At 37.4% G+C, this 19,400-nt stretch overlaps 1 protein-coding gene across 1 annotated transcript in view; it reads left to right on the top strand.

The window, feature by feature from the left end:
• Window positions 1–370: 370 nt before the first annotated feature.
• Window positions 371–19,400, top strand: part of MUC5AC (mucin 5AC, oligomeric mucus/gel-forming) — a 45,675-nt gene continuing 26,645 nt past the window's right edge. The window contains 24 exon segments of the mRNA XM_030949089.1: window positions 371–443; window positions 3,295–3,354; window positions 4,331–4,592; window positions 5,570–5,684; window positions 5,947–6,037; window positions 6,434–6,546; window positions 7,064–7,280; window positions 7,613–7,738; window positions 8,757–8,874; window positions 9,658–9,796; window positions 11,146–11,256; window positions 11,614–11,683; window positions 12,439–12,576; window positions 12,661–12,825; window positions 13,550–13,644; window positions 14,619–14,745; window positions 15,278–15,533; window positions 16,146–16,195; window positions 16,812–16,912; window positions 17,041–17,192; window positions 17,715–17,853; window positions 17,946–18,059; window positions 18,360–18,539; window positions 19,039–19,278. Of these exon segments, the coding sequence (XP_030804949.1) occupies window positions 371–443; window positions 3,295–3,354; window positions 4,331–4,592; window positions 5,570–5,684; window positions 5,947–6,037; window positions 6,434–6,546; window positions 7,064–7,280; window positions 7,613–7,738; window positions 8,757–8,874; window positions 9,658–9,796; window positions 11,146–11,256; window positions 11,614–11,683; window positions 12,439–12,576; window positions 12,661–12,825; window positions 13,550–13,644; window positions 14,619–14,745; window positions 15,278–15,533; window positions 16,146–16,195; window positions 16,812–16,912; window positions 17,041–17,192; window positions 17,715–17,853; window positions 17,946–18,059; window positions 18,360–18,539; window positions 19,039–19,278 (3,252 nt within the window).

The raw sequence follows: 19,400 nt of genomic DNA, 5'->3' as shown, positions 1-19,400 counted from the left end.
GCAATTCACTCAAACTAACTTCCTGCTCAGAAGACTCTTAAATTGTATTTATCCCACAAGAAACAAAATATTTGAGAAGACTAAGCCTAAGAAAAAATTCTTCTTGCTCAGTTCATGACATTTCATCAAAAAATGTGGAAAGAAGACTCCTCCTAGAGTGTAAATATCTGAGGGAAAGTCAGAGCATCCTCTATTTACCTCTGCACCTGCAAAAGAAAACGAAAATGTCTGAAGCCCCACCTTTTAAGAGCCTTGTGAAACAATCTGGGAGCTGAGCCAACTTCTACTCTCTCACTATATAAGAGTTGGGAGCAGACAGGTATTTCCTCAGAGGCAGGTTGTTCGGTGGTTTCTACCGGACCTCCAGAAGATGGGTAAAGGTGGTGGGACACGAATACCACTATGGATATCAATACTAGCCCTGGTCTTCATACAGATCAAAGGTAGGAAGATTCACTTGCTTGGCATTTTTACTGTTTTAAAGAATTTATAACTTGCTTTGGAGTTTGAAGCATTTTTTTTTCTTGGCTTTGTGAAGTTAATGAACCTGTTACAATCATGCAAGATTTTATTTTCTGCTTAAAATACTTTCTTTCCTAAGAGAAAATTAACTCTTTTGAAACTGTCATCCTGTTTTTCTCCAGTCGAAATCTGGAACAGATCCACTGCATTGAGTGGAACTTTCTCTGAACTTATAAGTCTACAAAAATGCCTCAAGATTTGCATTTAGCTTTTAATATCCACTTTAAGGTGGTATAGCATTTCTAAATGTACAAACCAAAAGGTGCAAAGGTACCTCTAGAAAGGAACAAATCAGTGGAGGAGTATGTCTGCATGAATTATTAAAGACTCTATTTATCAGGTGATGGTAAAGTATTGAAGAAAGGGAGGATTTTTCTTTAAAATCTTCAGGCAACAAGTTTTAAAAATTAATTTACTCTTGCTTATGAGGTTGCATAAAAGCTTAGGACACAGGGTTGGTTTGCAATGGGCTGAAAACAAATGGAACTGCTATAAATATTCTATTCACTTAATAGTCACAGATGGATGGAGACCTCTTTAATTATTGTTTTTATTCTTTTTTCACCTGATAATTTCCCTTTGAGTTTAAGGTAACAACAATGTTAGTTTTAAATGCATTTTGATCTCTTGTGCAGATCCTATTGTATGATTTCGTATTTTTTCTGCTCCTAGGTAGTTCCACAGTAACTTATGTTAAGAAGTGGTAGTGTCAAAGAATAGCCTATGACAGGACTAGCTGTAGCATTAGCAAAACATGCAATGGCAGCAGGGATCTGCTCAGTGCTTGTGGCACGAGACAGAGTCACACAGTTCACGGAGAGAGAAGGAGAAAACTCTCTGAGGCTGGGCACTGAAGGAGCCCAGAAGCACTGAATGGTTCCTACCTTAAAAAGGGACACACGTCCTCTAACCCCAGCTCTTTCCCCAGGAGGGGGCTTGCAGAGTTCCCACAGCTCTGCTTTCAGCCTTAGCCCCTTTAGTGGTCCTATCCACAGCCTGCGCTTGTGAGGTGCAGCAGGGGTGAACCTCCCCTTGCACTTTCCTCTGGCCAGAATAGTCTTCACCTCAGCCTGCCCTCTGATGAACTCTCACTAAACAGTAACAGCATTGAAAGCCTCTCTAGATAATGCATACATTCTAATTCTGATGCTGCACTGGAATGGAATGAAAAATGGTTTCTTTGCTTTGGGGCAAAATCAACAGGCACAAATGTATCTATTGGAAAGACCTATTTCCTTCTGTGTGGTGTGGCTTTTGCATTTCTTCTCCTTCTGTGGCTTATTACAAAGAATATTTGAAACTAGAAAATACAGAGTAACTTTGGCTTTGACAAAGATCAGTCCTCTAACCCTAAAGTGAATTCTTCATGTACAAAAGGGACTTATTTGAAAGCCATCTAGCTAGAAAGAAAGGTTTTACTAATGCTTAAAGCACAGAGTGATCATAAAACCTAAGAAAAGCTGAAAAGCTTCTAAGGGAATCCAGGGTTATACTGTGACAGAACAAGGACCTGCTCAAATCACCACAGGTATGTTTTTTGCTGGCTTCCCTGCAGTAATTTATTACTCAAAAAGTTAAAAAAGGAAAAGGCTGAAGGAGTGGTGTTTGACCATCATTGCATGTAGCATTGGTCCTGATGTATTTCTGGCCTCTTGTACATAAACGTATCTTTGATTTTTGATATACTGAGTGCTGCACATTTAAACAGATATAATTGAGACATTATGAGGGGATTCAAGAAAATTAGACATTCACATTTCCTTTACTACTCTTCTTGATCCAGTTCAAGCCCAGGGTGGTGAACAACCAACAAAATCAGATTATGTTTCTCCATCTCTCCTGCAGCGACAAAAATGTAGATATTTTTATGCTGATTTCTTTGTAAGGTTTTTTCCAAATAAAGGTGATAAACAGTAAGATTACGAGAGTATTTTGATTCCTAGCTACATGCATACAACACACGATAAAAGAGAAGCCCTCTGTAAAATATATCCAGTTTTCAGACAATCTTTGACTGCTCTAAGCTTGGGAATTTCCGCTGAGATCTGGCCCAGTGGATCTGCTCTACTGATATGATACAGTTATCTAATCTTTGACTTCACAAAAGGTACAAAACTTATATCTAAAAGTGTATTTTCAGAAGAGGTGTGTGTTTACATACGTATCACGAAGGTACTTGATAGTAGGTAATAAAAGGCACATTTTTTTACACTATGTCAAGATGACTGCATCACTCACAAGAGAATAAGAAAGCTGTAACTACCTTAAACATTAGAATAATTAAGTATTACAAGATCCTGCATGACACATAACTGGACAGTGCAAAATAAGGGTGGAAGGATCCAAAGCTGACTGGTGTATTAGTAATGACAGGCTGAAATAATTGATCATTAAGTCTGCCCTGCAAAATGTGTGCCACAGGTTATTTAAAAATAGCTGTTGTAATCAGTATTACAATACAGTGCTCTGAGGATCGTATTGCTGCTTTTGAGTTCAGAGTATCAGGGCCAGCATCAGATGGGAGTCTTGAACAAATGGTGGAAGAAAGTACTACAGTCTGTGCAATTTAGCTGTTAGTGAATTTTATAGAAAGACAGAACACAAAGCATTGTGTAAAAACCACCAATAAAACCTTGTGGAAAGTTTCTACTAGAGTGTAACTAGTAGTAGGAAATATTATTCATTAAAAAGACTAGGCAATCTCTAGCCATATTCTAGGACTTCAGAAAAGATTAAACCTGGCCATGTTTTCTCCTTTTTATTTTCTACCAGCTTTAGAATCCCAAGGAGTGACAATCATTCCACCTTTTCAAAATGCACTGAAAGTAAAGGGTAAGTTAAGCAAAAGTCATGTCTCAGATATCTGTGCCCTTGTTAATGACAAAGAACATGGAGTGACTGAAAAAAAATCCATAAATTGTGTAAGAACCTTTAGCATCATAAACCAAAAAATTTACAGAGAATTAATTAATCAGGTAACACAGATAATCTAAATGTGAATCCAGTGCTTTTGACTCACTGCTCTATGATGCAGCTGTAAGAAAAAAATTTAATATATACGTTTAAACATGTATACCTATTGTACATGTTTTTCCCTGGTATTATATATATTTCCAGTAAAGAGAGGAAAATACTAGTGTGCTGAAAACTGTTGAGACACCTTATCCAGAGAAGAGGGTACAATTCAAGCAGGCTGAGTATAAATGTGGAAAGGGATGGGGAAGATAATCAAGGATTTTGGAGAGTATCCTTGCAAGGAAAGGAAGACTGAAAAGAAAGAAGAGCTTTCTATAATGGGCTGGGGGAGGAGTAGGGAGGTGGAACCCCTTCAGGGTGAAGTGTAATTTTGGCACAAGAACAACCAGGCATACATGGAACAGGAATATGTTTCGGAAGATGTTGACAAAAGTCTTCCAGCCATTTAGAAGTTGTGGGTACAAGTGGACATCCCAAGTAGAAGTATCAGCTAGTTTTAAACTAGCTTTAATATGGTTTTATGGTGAAACTTGAGGACTCCATACATTTAGGAAAGGATATATGGGATAGGGCAGTCATCAGAACTAGAGCACTGGATCTAGCAACCCTAGAGGTCTCTTTTGAATCCTAGGTCCTATATCCTTATGCAAAGCTGATTAAGCACAAAAAGCAACTGAAATAAATTAATGACAAAGAAATAGCTTGACAAAACAGAAAAAAGATGAGCTTTTTGGAAAGAGGCTGGTGAAAGAAGCAGGAGGGATAAAACATCTACAGGGAGGGTATTACAAAAAACTACAGAAAATTCTTATTGCTTATTTTGAATCCACAGCTGGCAACCCCTATCACAACGGCCGTGTTTGCAGCACATGGGGTAACTTCCACTTCAAGACCTTTGACGGGGACATCTTTTACTTCCCTGGGGTCTGCAATTACATCTTTGCATCCAACTGCAAGTCTTCCTATGAGGACTTCAACATCCAGATTAGGCGTGCAATGGTGGAAAATGCTACTGTGATCACTCATGTCATCATGAAGCTGGAAGGAGTAGTGATCGAACTGACCCCCAGCTCTGTCCTGCTCGACAACAAACTGTATGTTCCCACTTTGTTCCCAGTGGGCTCTTTGAGCAAATGTCCCTTTCCCTCATTTCATCATTGCTCCCAAGCAGTGGGAGGGCTCAGGTCCTCCCTGAGGTAGTAACAAAAACAAAGGAGGGCTTGACAGCAAGCTAAGTGTCACTTGTGCAGATTATCCCCATGGCTGTTTTGTTCAGATGAGCTGTATCCAATACGCTGTCCCACTGCTACAATAGTGTATATATGTATGCAATTAAGTCTATAAGCTGCATTCTTTACACCCTTGGAGTTAGTAGTTTCCATTAATTTTACCAAATCCCTGCAAGGAATTTTTGACAGCTTTTGTTCTTGCACTGAACAGTGTGCAGTAAAGCGGTGACTGCTCTTCAGCTTGTACCTGAATTAATTTAAAATTATCTGTTCTGCAAACTTGCTATCTATGTAGTAATTATAGCACTGACTTTGGCATAGGGTGTGAAACCTACCCAAAAGGCCAGGTAAATATTTGGGCAGCTATCCCACAGTGAGTTGTCTCTTATGGCAGCTATGTACAGTGAACTAGTCTAAAGGTTATTTGGGTACAGCTTCCTGAATGGCACTCATGTCACAGAAAGCCTGGAGTCTATCCCTTTATTAGCAAATGCTTCAAGGAGTAAATAGCAATATCCTGAAGCACACTGGCTGCAAAAGAGAGCCTCCCAGCACTTTTTTGAAAAATACAACCACAGACATATGCTAAGATTTTACCCAGAAAAACACCCTTAATGGAGAAAGCCAAAAGGAGAAGCAAGGCTGATCCATTTGCACAATGAGAGGCAATTGCATAGGAAATGGACAAAATATTAAAAACCTCTGTCTGTAGTAGTTATTGCTCTAATTTCTTCACAGATACATGTTAAGAATTCCCAAAGAGAATAAGAAAGGATATCATTGTGGACATTCAATGGATATTCTGTCCCTACCCCTGCTGACTTATGATGATCTTTCCCCAGGGTCCAGATGCCCTACAGCCATATGGGAGTCTTTATAGAGAGAAGTAACAACTATTTGAAAGTTTCTGCCAAGTTGGGACTGACCTTCCTTTGGAATGGACAAGATGCTCTCCTGGTAAGAAAACATCCAAAACACAGCAGAAAGTCTGTATTTTGAAAATAGTCTGCTTACACCTTTGCCGTATTACAGCCAGGCAGGCATTAGTTACTTTGGATTTGTGTCCATTTTTAGTGTATTGTTCTGTCTTCTCTCCATTTCCTGCTTTTTCCCCACCAAGCTCAGCTCAGAATCAATAAGCAGTACTGGTATAGGCTGTGCTCCTAACCATCAAGACTGCCATTTCTATAAATATCCTTTCTTTTTTTTTTTTTTTTAGGTGGAACTAGATAAGAAATATGCCAATCAAACTTGTGGACTTTGTGGGGACTTCAATGGAATTCCAGTCAGCAATGAATTTATTTCAGGGAGTAAGTAATAATAAGCATTATTAAATACTGATGCTTTTTTTTTCTTCTTCTTAGAATATACTTTAATATAGGTCGTGAGTTGTACTAACTGGAAAACTGGCGTTACTTCTTCATATATTCCTGTGATGGCAGTTGTGCAAAGTCAGGACTTTGAGATGTATTTAGACTGCTTCCATCACTGTTAGATATTTTAAGACCTGCCATATAAAAATTTCTATTTGTTTTCAATAGTTAGGATCCAGTTTTTTATATATACTGTTCATATTTCCCCCTTCATATTTTAGTGATATTATTTGGTAATCACTGTTCATGTCATAGCACGTAGTGTCCCAAAAGAAAATAACTCCATGTAAAATTTAGTAAGCATTATTCTAATATTTGAACTCTTTTTTACAGAGACGAAACTGACCCCCATACAGTTTGGTAATAGGCAGAAGATGGATGGACCCACAGAGCAGTGTGATGATCCTATTCCTCCTACTTCTCTGATGAACTGCTCAAGAGAATTTGTAAGAACATCTCTCTCAAAATGTGTTTTCTCACTATGAATGCATTCTCTGTCTTTGGAAAAAAACTTTTTAGAAGAGGGAAAAAGTAGAACATGAATATGACTCAGCTGTAGGTCTCAAAAGAAAAATATTCTTAATTTCATATTGTATTCTTTGCTAAGGTGAATGCCAAAAATTTGCATTCCCCTTCTACAAGAAGACTGCATATTTTCCTTAAAGAGAAAATTATTTCCTTAAAGAGAAAATTACTGGGGATGTCTTAATATAAAGAAATGATATAATGCTTGGGAAGTGACCTGAGGTGAGAGTAACTAAGGATGTGGAAGCTACTAGAGTTATTCAAAGAAGTTCCACGTGATTTTGCCCTATTATATTTTTCCTTAAATATCAGCTTATGGATACTGTTGGAAGGGTTTCTGGACCAGATCAATCTTTGATTTTTTTCTGCTCCATGCCTTAAATAATTATTTTCATATGTTCTTAACACTTTGTTTACCTTCTCTCTTTTCCTTCCTAGGCCTCTATCTGTGAGACAGTATTAACTAGCAAAGCATTCACAAGTTGTAACATGCTTGTGAATGTCCAGGACTACATTGAAACTTGCATACAAGACCTGTGCCACTGTGACAGCTCTATGGCAGACTTCTGTATGTGCAACACCTTTGCTGAGTACTCCCGGCAGTGTGCTCATGCAGGTGGACAGCCCCAGAACTGGAGAACCTCAGACCTGTGCCGTGAGTATCTCAGGAAGGGACCTCCACCTGTGCTTACACATCTAGCAAACTTCACATATGTGAGGTTTTTTTCCTGAAGGAGACAGTTTAAAAGTGCATGCAATTATAATGAAATCAGTTTTTACCTGGTCATACACAAGACTTTGGGAATATGGAAGTTTAGGGGGTTTTCAATATGAATCAGAAAATCTAAAATGTTTCAGCCTGGTCCTGCTTGGACCAGGATACCCTGTCATATCTTGACACAAAACAGCCTAAATTGCAAAAAAAAAAAAAGATTCCTCCAGCTTTTAAATGAAAAGTCAGCTTTATAATACTCTTTCTACTTTTAGCCAAATCATGTCCATTCAACATGGAATACCATGAGTGTGGCTCTCCCTGCTCCGACACATGCAGCAACCCGGAACGATCTGCGCTTTGTGAAGATCACTGTACAGATGGCTGTGTCTGTCCTCCAGGCAAGCTCATTTCCTGCCCTTTTCTCATACCAACCCCCCTAGAGTACTCACCTGTACACATTTAATAACTCTCTTACTCTGGATCATTCCCATCACATAATCAGCATTATTATCATGGAAGTAATAGCTAAATTTCTCCCCTGGATGCACTATTTTTATTCAAATTACTAAATATGGCCTTTTAAACAACAAATATGCTTTATATACATCTATATCTATTTTTATGTATATATATAAAATGACTGAACTTGTAATAAGAAAATTTGCTCCTAACAACAGCAGAGTCTTCTATTCTCAGCATTCAAATTCAGTTCACAGGAAGTATAAAATGTTTAAGTAGATTTTGCATGCAATCGTAACTCCTGCTGTTAGCAAAGCTGCATCTGCTTCCACAAATGACCGAATCCTTCTTGTCAAGTGTTGTGTCTAAACAACAAGGAGCTGACAGAACACTAGGCAGTGTGTTGGATCTGGTGCTTCAGAGAATTACACACAAGAACTGCATAACAGTACAAGATAGATGTGTTCTTTGTGCATACTTCTGTGTCTAAATTTTTGTTGCTATTGTGACTGTATATCACAGGAGCTTCACCCCTTACAGCTGTTCTGCACATCCCCATGATGTCTCACAGAATTCACCATCAGTTGTGTCATAGCATTGACTTCTTTAAGGCAATCCTCTGTCTCTCGGCATAGAAATATTTACTGTACAGATATGTCATTGGGCAATCTTACAAATGGTTCATCTATTTCAGCTCATTACCTAATAGTTTTAATTCTAATTCCATTCTAATGAAATCCATAACAGAAAGGTATTTTCCTAGATGTCCCTTTTGATCATGCTAAGATTTTTAGATAGATTTCAATGGAATATAGCCCTTCAATCTCCACATAGCTTGCATCCTATTACTTTAAAGTACAACAGAAACAGGACATAGTCTCAGGCATCTGCTAGATATGTGTTCAAAGGCAGGTTCTGCAGGGCACAGAATAAATAATAGACCCTTTCTTTTCCTAGGAATGGTATTTGATGATGTTAATGGTGCCGGCTGCATTCCCCGCAGAGAATGCCACTGTACTTACGAAGGTGAAACTTATGCTCCTGGTGCCTCCTTCTCATCTAAATGCAGATCATGGTAATATTTTCTCACTTTTGGGGTTTTCTTGGGTTGGTTTTTTTTTTTTGGTTTTGGGTTGGGGTTTTTTTGTGCATGAGCTAAATATTTGCTGATTTCCCCTTAAAAAACAAATGAGCAACTACTTACCAATTGAAGTTTCATAATTACACTGCTTTAGAGGTTGCTTTCATGTCTGTTTTCCCTTCACACTTGGAACAAAAATTTGAGTTTTTGAACGCCTGTTCAGTTTCAAGAAATACCAATGAAGGAAGAGAATCAAAGTCAAATACCAGAGGCGTTTAAAAATGTGAATTAGTGCTGTAACTTTGCAGCACTGCAGTGTAATGCGAAGGTGCTCATATAAATATTATGGAGATAATGACATTTGGGGACATGTTACATTTAGTGTGGGAGATCACATTTGAGGTGCATTTTTGACAAATATATATTTTTTATTATCCCTATAATTACTGAAGTATTACTGCATAAGTGTATGCAACTGCACCTACCTATTTATTTATTTTCCAATAAGTACTTAAAATATTTGACATGGATTACAAGTTCACCAGGACTGAATTCTGTCCAAAGATTGGAAATTAACAACAATATATATAGAAAGTTATCACCTTAACATAAATGTGCCTGCCCCATATTTGTCTGAGATTTCCAAGCAATATTGCTTTCTTTGGCAGTGTGATCAGTGTTTCAAGAGGAAAATTAGGGCATCATCTGCTCTTTTTGCCTTTTTATTTTGTTTACACTTGCATTACCCAATGTTACTGAATGCCTCCTTCATTTCAGTACCTGTGTTGGAGGTGAATGGTCTTGTGTCACCCAGTCGTGCCCTGGGACTTGCAGTATTGAAGGAGGTTCCCACATATCAACATTTGATGAGAAATACTATTCCTTCTTTGGAGACTGTAGTTATGTCCTAACCAAGGTAAAAATGGGTCACAATCATTGCTAAAGGAAAATATTTTAAATATATGTACTATATATATAATAACATATATATTTTAATATATATTTTTTTGATGAAAACTTCTGGCAATCACATCAGTTTTCTGAGTCATTGAGTGTTAACATGGTTATAGGGTTAACACCCCTGAATGGATTTCAGGGGCTTTTCTGTTAGGGTTATACTAAATAATATTGTAGTATTTTTGTGGATTGTGATAATTTTTTAGGATTTGCACTGAGTTGTTATTAGATTTCATAACCCTAGGTGTATTCATTGTTTTTTTTTTTACTGAACGACTAAACTATTTTCATAAGGACTTCATAGTAAATAAAATTTGTTCTTGACATGATCAATCTGAATGTTACCACAAAAAAGAATCATAAAATCTTAGAAATGAACTAGAATTAGATGATTTAGAAATAGATTAGCTTAAACCATTGAAACTTTTGGATAAGATTGACAGGCACTGCCTTGATGCACCATGGCAGCATAGGTCAGACTTACACATTAAACTCCTCCTTTTGGCACCGACATGTAAAATTAGATTCTCAGGGTGTCTGGAGGCAGAGGAAAACCTCTAAATTTGTACACAAAATTTCAAAAAGCCCCAGAATTTAACAATGATTTTCTAGATTGCTATAATTCTGCATCTCAGCTGTCCTCAATTTAGTCTTCAATATGCCAAAAAAGTGATAAGACACATTCAGAATTACAGCCTTCTGAGTCTTTCCCTGTTGTGTTTTGGCCATTAGGCACACTTTGAAAATTGTTCACAGAACACAGTCCTATGAAAATCAGAACTGAGTCGAAATCTGAACCTTCATGCAGTAACTTCCTGAATAATAATTTTAGTTACATTTTCTATGAGAAGATTTTTAAAGAATGTCCAAATCACCAGGGTCTTGAATAATCTATTCAGTGAAGAAGACATTGGAAACAATCTTTTCTCCCCCTGGTAAACATCATAAGCAGTGGGCAAGAAAGGCACACCTCCTTCTGCTCTAGCATACTAAACAGGTATTGCCTACACATTAGGAACCCGTCTTACTAATGCATGAGGAAGTTTTAATGTTCAGATTAATATGTCTAACTCACCCCTGAAAGCCAGAAGCAATGCACAGCTTCCAGTGTGCAGACTGCATGAATGCCAACTTACCTGGTGATTCTAGACATACATGTTAGACCACAGGAGCAAGAAGAAATGAAATAAACAATATTTTTAAAAGAATAACTTTACTAAGTATTCCATTTGCATGTGAACTTTTTTTGAGATAACTATTTCAATATAGCAAATCCTTTTAACAATATCTTTGGTTTTCTTCTTCAAGCTCTGTGACAGCAATGAATTCACAGTGTTGGGGGACATCCACAAGTGTGGCCTGACTGACACTGAGACGTGCCTCAAGGGTGTAGCCATCAGCCTAAACGGAGGACAGACGGTGAGCAGCAAATGTACACACCTGACAAATGACAACTAACAGCACAGACAAAAAAATTGCACTGCCTTTTTCTTTTATCAAATTTAAACATTATTAAAAGAAAAATTAGGAATAAAGTGAGCACATTAGAAGAGAAGTTCTTAGTAACTTTCTGTTATTTAGATAAATTCTGATTTTTCCTCTCTTGGACAGTCAGTAGAACACAGTAATAAAGATTAAAGAAATAGTGCAGGAATCAGAACCTCATCATAGTCTCCCTCCATTTTTTCCCCTTTATCTTGAGTAGTATTGGATAGGAAACATTTGGAAACTATTGAACTTATCTGCTTGATAATAATTGGCTTTTCTTGTGGACAGAACATTGTGATCCAGCCTTCTGGGAGTGTATTTGTGAATATGATCTACACACAGTTACCATTCTCAGCAGGTAAATTCCTTTGAAAAACTTCTATTTCTCATTTTTATTTTAAAATGTTATTACATGAGTTAAACTAAAGATAAATTCTACCTCTGGTTACACTATAGCAAACTCAGAGCACTGCCATAGAGCACTATCTCCCATTTTTATGTAATAGGATTTGCCTATTCAACACTAACTTCAGTAAGATCATGGTTTATATTTAGCAATATCTAATTAGTTCAAGCAAATTGTGTTATTGCACACTTTCAGATACAAACATTGTCATAAGAGAGGAAAGAAAAATTCTGACATGCAACTGGGCTCCAATTTCTCAAGTCATTAGTTCTGTGTTCCCCCTGTCCTTGTTCTGAAAGCACATTCATCACTGAAGTTACTCACATGCCAGTTCTTCTCAAACACTACTGCACCTGAACACAAATCAAACCATGAATGAACAGAATAGGTCCAGACTTCATTGGACTCTTCAATTAAATAGTGCTATAGCAAAGGCAACTTTTAAAATAACAACAGAAGTGTATGTCCTTCCCTCATTTTAAAACAACTGACAGAAACTGGAGGTGTTGTTGCTTAGGTGTTTAGGTTAGACTGTTTTGGTGCTGGATTTGAAATGCTGTAAGGATCATTTTCCCCTCAGTTCTTCAGAAGCTAGGATCATATCAACCCAGCTGTAGAATTCCTCTATTATATTGTTCCTATAATGAACAATTATTAACTGCTCATCTCAAATGAAATTATAACTATTTATTTTCTTATATCTCTAGCAAACATCACCATCTTCAGGCCTTCATCTTTCTTCATAATTCTGCAAACAACTTTTGGTCTTCAGCTGCAGGTTCAACTTGTGCCTTTAATGCAAGTTTTTATAGACTTAGACCCATCACATAAAGGGCAGACCTGTGGTGAGTGAGCTTGTCCTAACAAGTGCCTCCACCAGCACCTGTCATCCTGTAGGAGACTTGCACAGACCATCTGCTTCCTTCTAGGTCTCTGTGGAAACTTCAATGATGTACAGACAGATGATTTCAAAACCACCAGTGGTGTGATAGAGGGCACTTCAGCTGCCTTTGGCAATACTTGGAAAACTCGGGCTGATTGTCCTGATGCCAAAAATACTTTTGAGGACCCCTGTACTGTCAGCATACAAAATGGTAAGCTCAGCAATCTCTTCTATTCTCCTTTAGGATGCAAAGATGGAATAAGCTGATCAACCACCAAGCATTTAGCCAAAATAACAGAACTATTTGCACATGCAGAAAATTTTCCTCGGTTGACACTAGAAGTCTTCAATTAATAAATAATAACTAGTGAAATATTTTGGATCTTGAGATATATTCCTTTGGATCAAGACAGCAAGTCAACTTACTTAAGGGAAACTGGAATCATACAGCATATTAGGGATTAATTCCTGGAAAGGACCGATTGTCACAGCTGTGCCTAGCCCCTCTGAAGGTCGTAGCCCTTCCACTGTTAAACTAAGAACCAGACTTACAGTTCAGAGACTGAAAGCATTCAAGCTGCATTTCAGCCAACAAAATATATAATTCTTGAGTATTCACAAGCCACTCTTCTGTTTTCTGAGATGAACTAGCCTAATTTTAATTTACAGTGTGAACCTTCCTTTTTAAAATTCAGCTAGGGGTATCTTTAGTCTATTCCATGACAATTATCATGAATTAGAGAGCATTCAGTTTACGAAGAGTTCATACTTCTACCTAGAGGAAGTGAAAGACTGTGTGCCTCAGCAAATGCCAAGCTTAATGATATTGTAATGTTAAGCTTCTGTAATTTCTCTGGAGGAGGTATAGTTATGTTGAGACAAGAGTTTTGCAAATGCACTGCCATAGAAATCCTTACCATGTTTTCATTTCACAGACCAGTATGCTCAGCACTGGTGTGGACTGCTCTCTGATACCACAGGACCTTTTGCTGAATGTCACTCAACAGTGAATCCAGAAGTTTACCATAAGGTATTTGGCTCTACCTCCATCCATCCAATATAGGAGAAAAAGACTCAGATTTCTGATACTAGCACCTGAGAGAGTAACTTGGCAGTTGTGAGGGCATGCATTCATGATATTTCTTTAAAAGCCAAGGGTTCATTCTTATCTACACAACATGAAATTTCCTTCTTTGTGAAACTATCTTTCTTTCTGTTCCCTGGAGGATAAGCATACAGGCGTATTCCTCCTGCACCTATTTTTAGGCGTAAACTTAAAGACTAAGTTAGGAGTTTGGACTTGCTATCAAAGGATAAAAATTGTCCCTTCTGAGAGATACAATGCAAGCTTTAGCCAGAATCTTAATTGGCACTTTACTTTCTCTGAACTGCTCTCAGAAGGCTTTTGCATATATGCAAGGACAAGGCAAGCAATGTGCATAAAAAGCAACAATGAGAACTAGACAAGATGTGAATGAAAATGTTCCAGGAATTCAAGGTGATGAAACCCTGTGCCAGAGTCCCTGGGTACTTGAAAAAACCTTCCTGTTATTGGAAATTGCTAAGATTATGCTCAATAAACATAATCTGGTATTAATAATGTTGTATTATCCCTGCCCAGCATAGAAACCCATCAAATAACTTGTATTCTTTGTTCCTCTGCTGCAGAGAGCCCAGGCTCCTAGGCAAAAGCTCCAAAAGCTGGGTGGCATCAAATCTCCGTTTATTCTAAATATATATATGGCACAGTGGCAACAAATTTGAAGTAGTTGGAAAACTACCAACATGTGAAAAAATAAAAAGAAAAAATACTTCAAAGTAGTGGACCTCTAATTACTCTTTTTTTCACATAAATAATCTCTTTTGAAAGAGCTTAATGAAAATCAGGCTTATACATGTGGATTACACTCACTTTAACCTCTAATGAACATAACACTCAAAAAACTGCAGAGTTCCATGGTTTTGACATGACATTCTGATGATCACATCATCCTCTGTTCCTAGACCTGTATGTTTGACACGTGTAACTGTGAGAAGAGTGAGGACTGCATGTGTGCTGCCCTTTCCAGCTATGTCAGAGCCTGTGCTGCTAAAGGAGTTCTTCTCACTGGATGGAGGAGCAAAGCCTGCAGTAAGTTTTACATCCCTTTGCCTTTTGAAAATTATCACCCAGAAGGCCCCACACAGCAGCTCTCAGGGATTCCACAGTAAATTGTGTTAAAATGGGTTTAAGTATAGCATTGACTTTCAAGAAGCTGAGTAGGAAAGGAAGCAAACAAGGAGAAATGTTAAAAACAGGCTTTGTTTGATTACTTGCTCAGAACCATCAGAAAAATTCTGAAGAGCAATACCTTTGCAATAAGAATAAAATAAGTAGGGTGTTTCTCAACTTACTTTGACAAAAAGTATAAAAACATACAGGAAGAAACATACTGTGTCATAATATAATCAGACTTTGTTCTTTTAACATGGGTAAACATATGACACATTTATAAGGGAAAATCTTGCTCTAGTACTACAAAAATTACACTACTGGGGATATTATCAGTAAAGTATGTGTACATAAAATGCCACGTTTATCATACATACTTTATCTCAAATACTTCATACCTATGTTGATTCTTGAATGAACAACAAATGTAACTCACCTTCTTGCTCTCAAGCAAAATACACCACCTTGTGTCCGAAGTCCTTGAAGTACACCTACAGTGTCAATTCCTGTCAGCCCACCTGCCGCGCTCTCAGTGAGCCTGATGTCACATGCAGCATCAAGTTTGTCCCAGTTGATGGCTGTACCTGCATAAATGGAACCTACATGGATGACAGTGGCAAATGTGTGCCTGCTTCTAGCTGTCCTTGTTACTACAAAGGAACGCCTCTGTCTTCTGGAGAAGTTGTTCATGATAATGGTGTTGTCTGGTAAGAGATTTGTAAAAAAAAAAAAGTGAAGAGACTGGATATAGGCAGTCATGAAACTATATAAATGTCATGAAATCAAATCAAAATAATTTCTATAACAAAAATTTTCAATTAAAAAAATGCAACTTCTTAAATTCTTAGGGCTACCCATGTTACATAAATAACTAGGAATTCAACAAACAGTCCTGTGGTGGGTCAGCCTTTCCTAGCAGCCAAACTCCCACCCTGTCCCTTTCTCCCTGCCTCCCTTCCTCCCTTGCCTCCACACATACTTTTCTTATCCATGACTGGAAAAGGCTTGTTCCATGGTGAAGGATGCCTGATAATCCTGTTACAGATTATTCCCATTATAATGGAAATCTGAACTATTCTGAAGGACAGTTTTAAACCATGCATATAGACACAAAACATTTCACTATATAGAATCTACTTGTGTTTTGTTCTACTCTAATATAGAATATTAATACTTTTAAATGTGCAAACTATTTTATAAAGGACACATTTTATTTGTTTTATCACACAGTAATTTTCCATTATTTCAAGTTCATTGGGAAATAGGCTGAAACTTAACAAGAAAAAAAATTTTAAATATCCATTCCCTTCTTTTTATAGCACTTGTGCCTATGGAAAGCTGAGCTGCATTGGAGAGAAGCCTGAACCAGGTAACATATCACTTAAGTTTTTCTTTAATTCTCCCTTTTCATCATCACTCTTTTCATTTCTTTATTCTCATCATAGTGATGCAAATTGTACAAGTCTGAAATCAACCAAGAAAATTAATTGATGTCTTCTGTAATGTAGAGGACATTCTCAAAATATAAAGAAACACTCTCTTACCTTTCAGGTGGCTGAAACAAGTTAGAACCCCCTTGGTTACCAGGGTAAAAGGATATTTAGTCACCTCACTCAGTGTGAGAGGACAACTATTCACATTTTAATTAAAACATAAAAGCAAAAAAACCCCAAAGCAACCAAAAAAAAAAAAAAAAAGCCCAAACAAGTAAACAAGGATATTTGTTATCCTGCTTTGCTCTGTTTTTCTGAAAGGAAATGTTTCATAAAGCTAAATAAAAATTCATTTTATTGAGTAGTCCAAGCATAATTGCAAAAAACATGTGAATATGAGATCAAAACAATATTTGGTTTCTCTCTCTCACTACATGCATCACATTAAGGTACACATAATTCACAAAGGAGTATTTCTAGTTTTTCTTGGAAACACAAAGATACAAATGCGTGGTTGGTCTCACATTTCTCATGGCTTTTCCTCTCTTTCAGTCTGTGTGCCTCCCATGGTTTATGTTGACTGTGGCAATGTCACTGCAAATGTGGTAGGAGCAGGATGCCAGAAGAGTTGTCAGACTCTAGATATGGAATGTGTAAGTACAGACTCTTTATACCTAATTGAAAGTATATTAATCAAGATATCTCTTACAATTACCAGCTACAGCTAGACTCTTCCACCAGAGGAATGTTTCAAGACATGTTTTCTTTATGGTTCTTACAGTACAAAACTCACTGTGTTTCTGGCTGCGTCTGTCCTCATGATCAAGTGTTGGATGGCAAAGGTGGCTGCATTGCTCCAGAAGACTGTCCATGTATTCACAATGGGAATTCCTACAGTCCAGGAGAATCAATCAGAGTTGGCTGTAACAACTGGTAAGAGCATATTGAAAAATATTTTGGAAATAAAAAAATAAAACTGCTTAAGATCTAAGCAAATAACATCATTTCACTCCAGCAGTATCAAGATTTCTAGGAAAGAATCCTGCATAAAACAATGCACTTAGTACCTAAAAAGTAAGCTCTGTCTGTTTTTCTCAATGGCACAGCCCAGAAATTGCAAGCTGTCAGAAAAACACCATGGTTTTGATGTTGTCATGTTCATTGAAGTCAAAAAATCTTCTTTCTTCCAAGGAAATCCTTCCATTTCCAATAGATCCAACTGGACCTGGAAATGTGAAAGAATTGGTGTCTTCTGATGTAGTTGATTCATTACATTAAGTAACAGAGTCTTTGCATAAATTCCAGTAGTTCTTGAGCTATGTTGCATTTTTGAGGATAAGCAAACCTCATTTTTTCATTAGAATCTTAACACACATTAAAATACAGAAATGTGCCTATATTTATATTGTGTATTGGTCTAGGTTTTACATTTGGAATGCTTTTTGTCTTGTTTAGCACATGTAGACACAGGAAATGGCAATGCTCTGAGGAGCCCTGCCTGGAAACATGTTCTGTTTATGGAGATGGGCATTATACCACCTTTGATGGCAAACGCTTTGATTTTGAAGGAGACTGTGAATATGTTCTGGTCCAGGTAAGAGAGCCTTGCCTAGATTTTTGCTCTAAATACCTTTGCTCTAAATACCTTCAATATAGTAAACAGTGAATATCATTATCCTGTTTCAGAACTACTGTGGTCAACAAGCTATGGACCAGGGAACCTTCAGAGTCATCACTGAGAACATTCCATGTGGCACTACAGGAACTACCTGCTCTAAGTCTATTAAAGTTTTCCTGGGTGTAAGTATTTTCTTTAAGTTGTGCCAGAAGGATGGAACAAGCTGTCCCAGGTAGACTGCATAGGAGAAGTGGCCTCCAACATAATGAAAATGTCACTAGACTCTTTTTTTGCTCTCTGCTCTAGAAAGCAAAGGTGGGAAATCTACAAAGAAATTTCTTAACCTGAGGTTGTTGAATAGGACAACCTATTCAACATCATATCCTCTTGATGATATTATTTCAAGAAGTTACTGTCAATATATACAGCTACAAAATAGTGACTTTTAAATTGGCCTCTAACTTTTTCTTCTCCTGTCTTAGAACTATGAGCTGGTACTCAGTGATGGACACTCTGATGTCATCCAGAGGACACCTGGAGGAAAAATGCCATTCCAAATCCGCTCCATGGGCATCTACCTGGTGGTCGATACTACTGTTGGTCTGATACTCATGTGGGACAAGAAAACCAGTATATTCATCAAACTTAGTCCCAGCTTTCAGGTATACTTTAAAAGTGAAAACATGAATAAAATTACTTCTGTAACATAGTCATTCTATCTCTCAAAGAAAGAGAGTGGAAATTTAGGCTGTAAACCAGAAGAGCAGAAATCACATATTATTATCCTTGTTGTGTTGACTTAAATAGTGTACTATGCATTATCCTTAAATTACGTTCTTTAGCAATGGCATAACAGCAACTTTATCAGTAGCTTTCTTCATGGAAAACCCTCACTGAAAAGACGTATTTAGGATCAACTAAAACTAAATAGCTCAGTACTTAGAACAAAACCATCAGTCTACTTCTTCTGTCTAACAACTAGCTGGAAACATCTCTTCCTGAAAAGTGTTTTATGAAAATGTCCAACACTGTTACTAAATAGGCATTAATAATCTTATATAAGATGATTACATAAGAGTTGTCCTGAGGTCTGTTATTCACAGATACTAAGAAATTGTACCTTACCGATCTTTGTAATTTTGTTTGTTTATCCTGATGCAGGGCCATGTCTGCGGACTTTGTGGAAACTATGATGGCAATGGAAATAATGACTTCACTACTCGCAGTCAGTCTGTGGTAGGAAATGTGCTGGAGTTTGCCAATAGCTGGAAAGTATCTTCTAGTTGCCCAAATGCCAATCGTACGCAGGATCCATGCACTGCAAACCCGTACAGAAAAGCCTGGGCACAGAAGCAATGCAGCATCATCACCAGTGAAGCGTTTGCAAAGTGTCACTCACAGGTATGACAAAAAATTTAGCTTTAAATTATGTGGAATAGATTAAAAAATACTCTAAAGTACATTTTGTCATGCTTGACAAAGTGACATTCGACCAAGTTCCTGCATAGAAATACTTTCACTTT

This window comes from Camarhynchus parvulus, chromosome 5 (genome assembly GCF_901933205.1).
Source record: "Camarhynchus parvulus chromosome 5, STF_HiC, whole genome shotgun sequence".
NCBI lineage: Eukaryota > Metazoa > Chordata > Aves > Passeriformes > Thraupidae > Camarhynchus > Camarhynchus parvulus.
The sequence above is the reverse complement of the archived record's forward strand: the minus strand, read 5'-3'. Positions and strand labels throughout refer to the sequence as shown.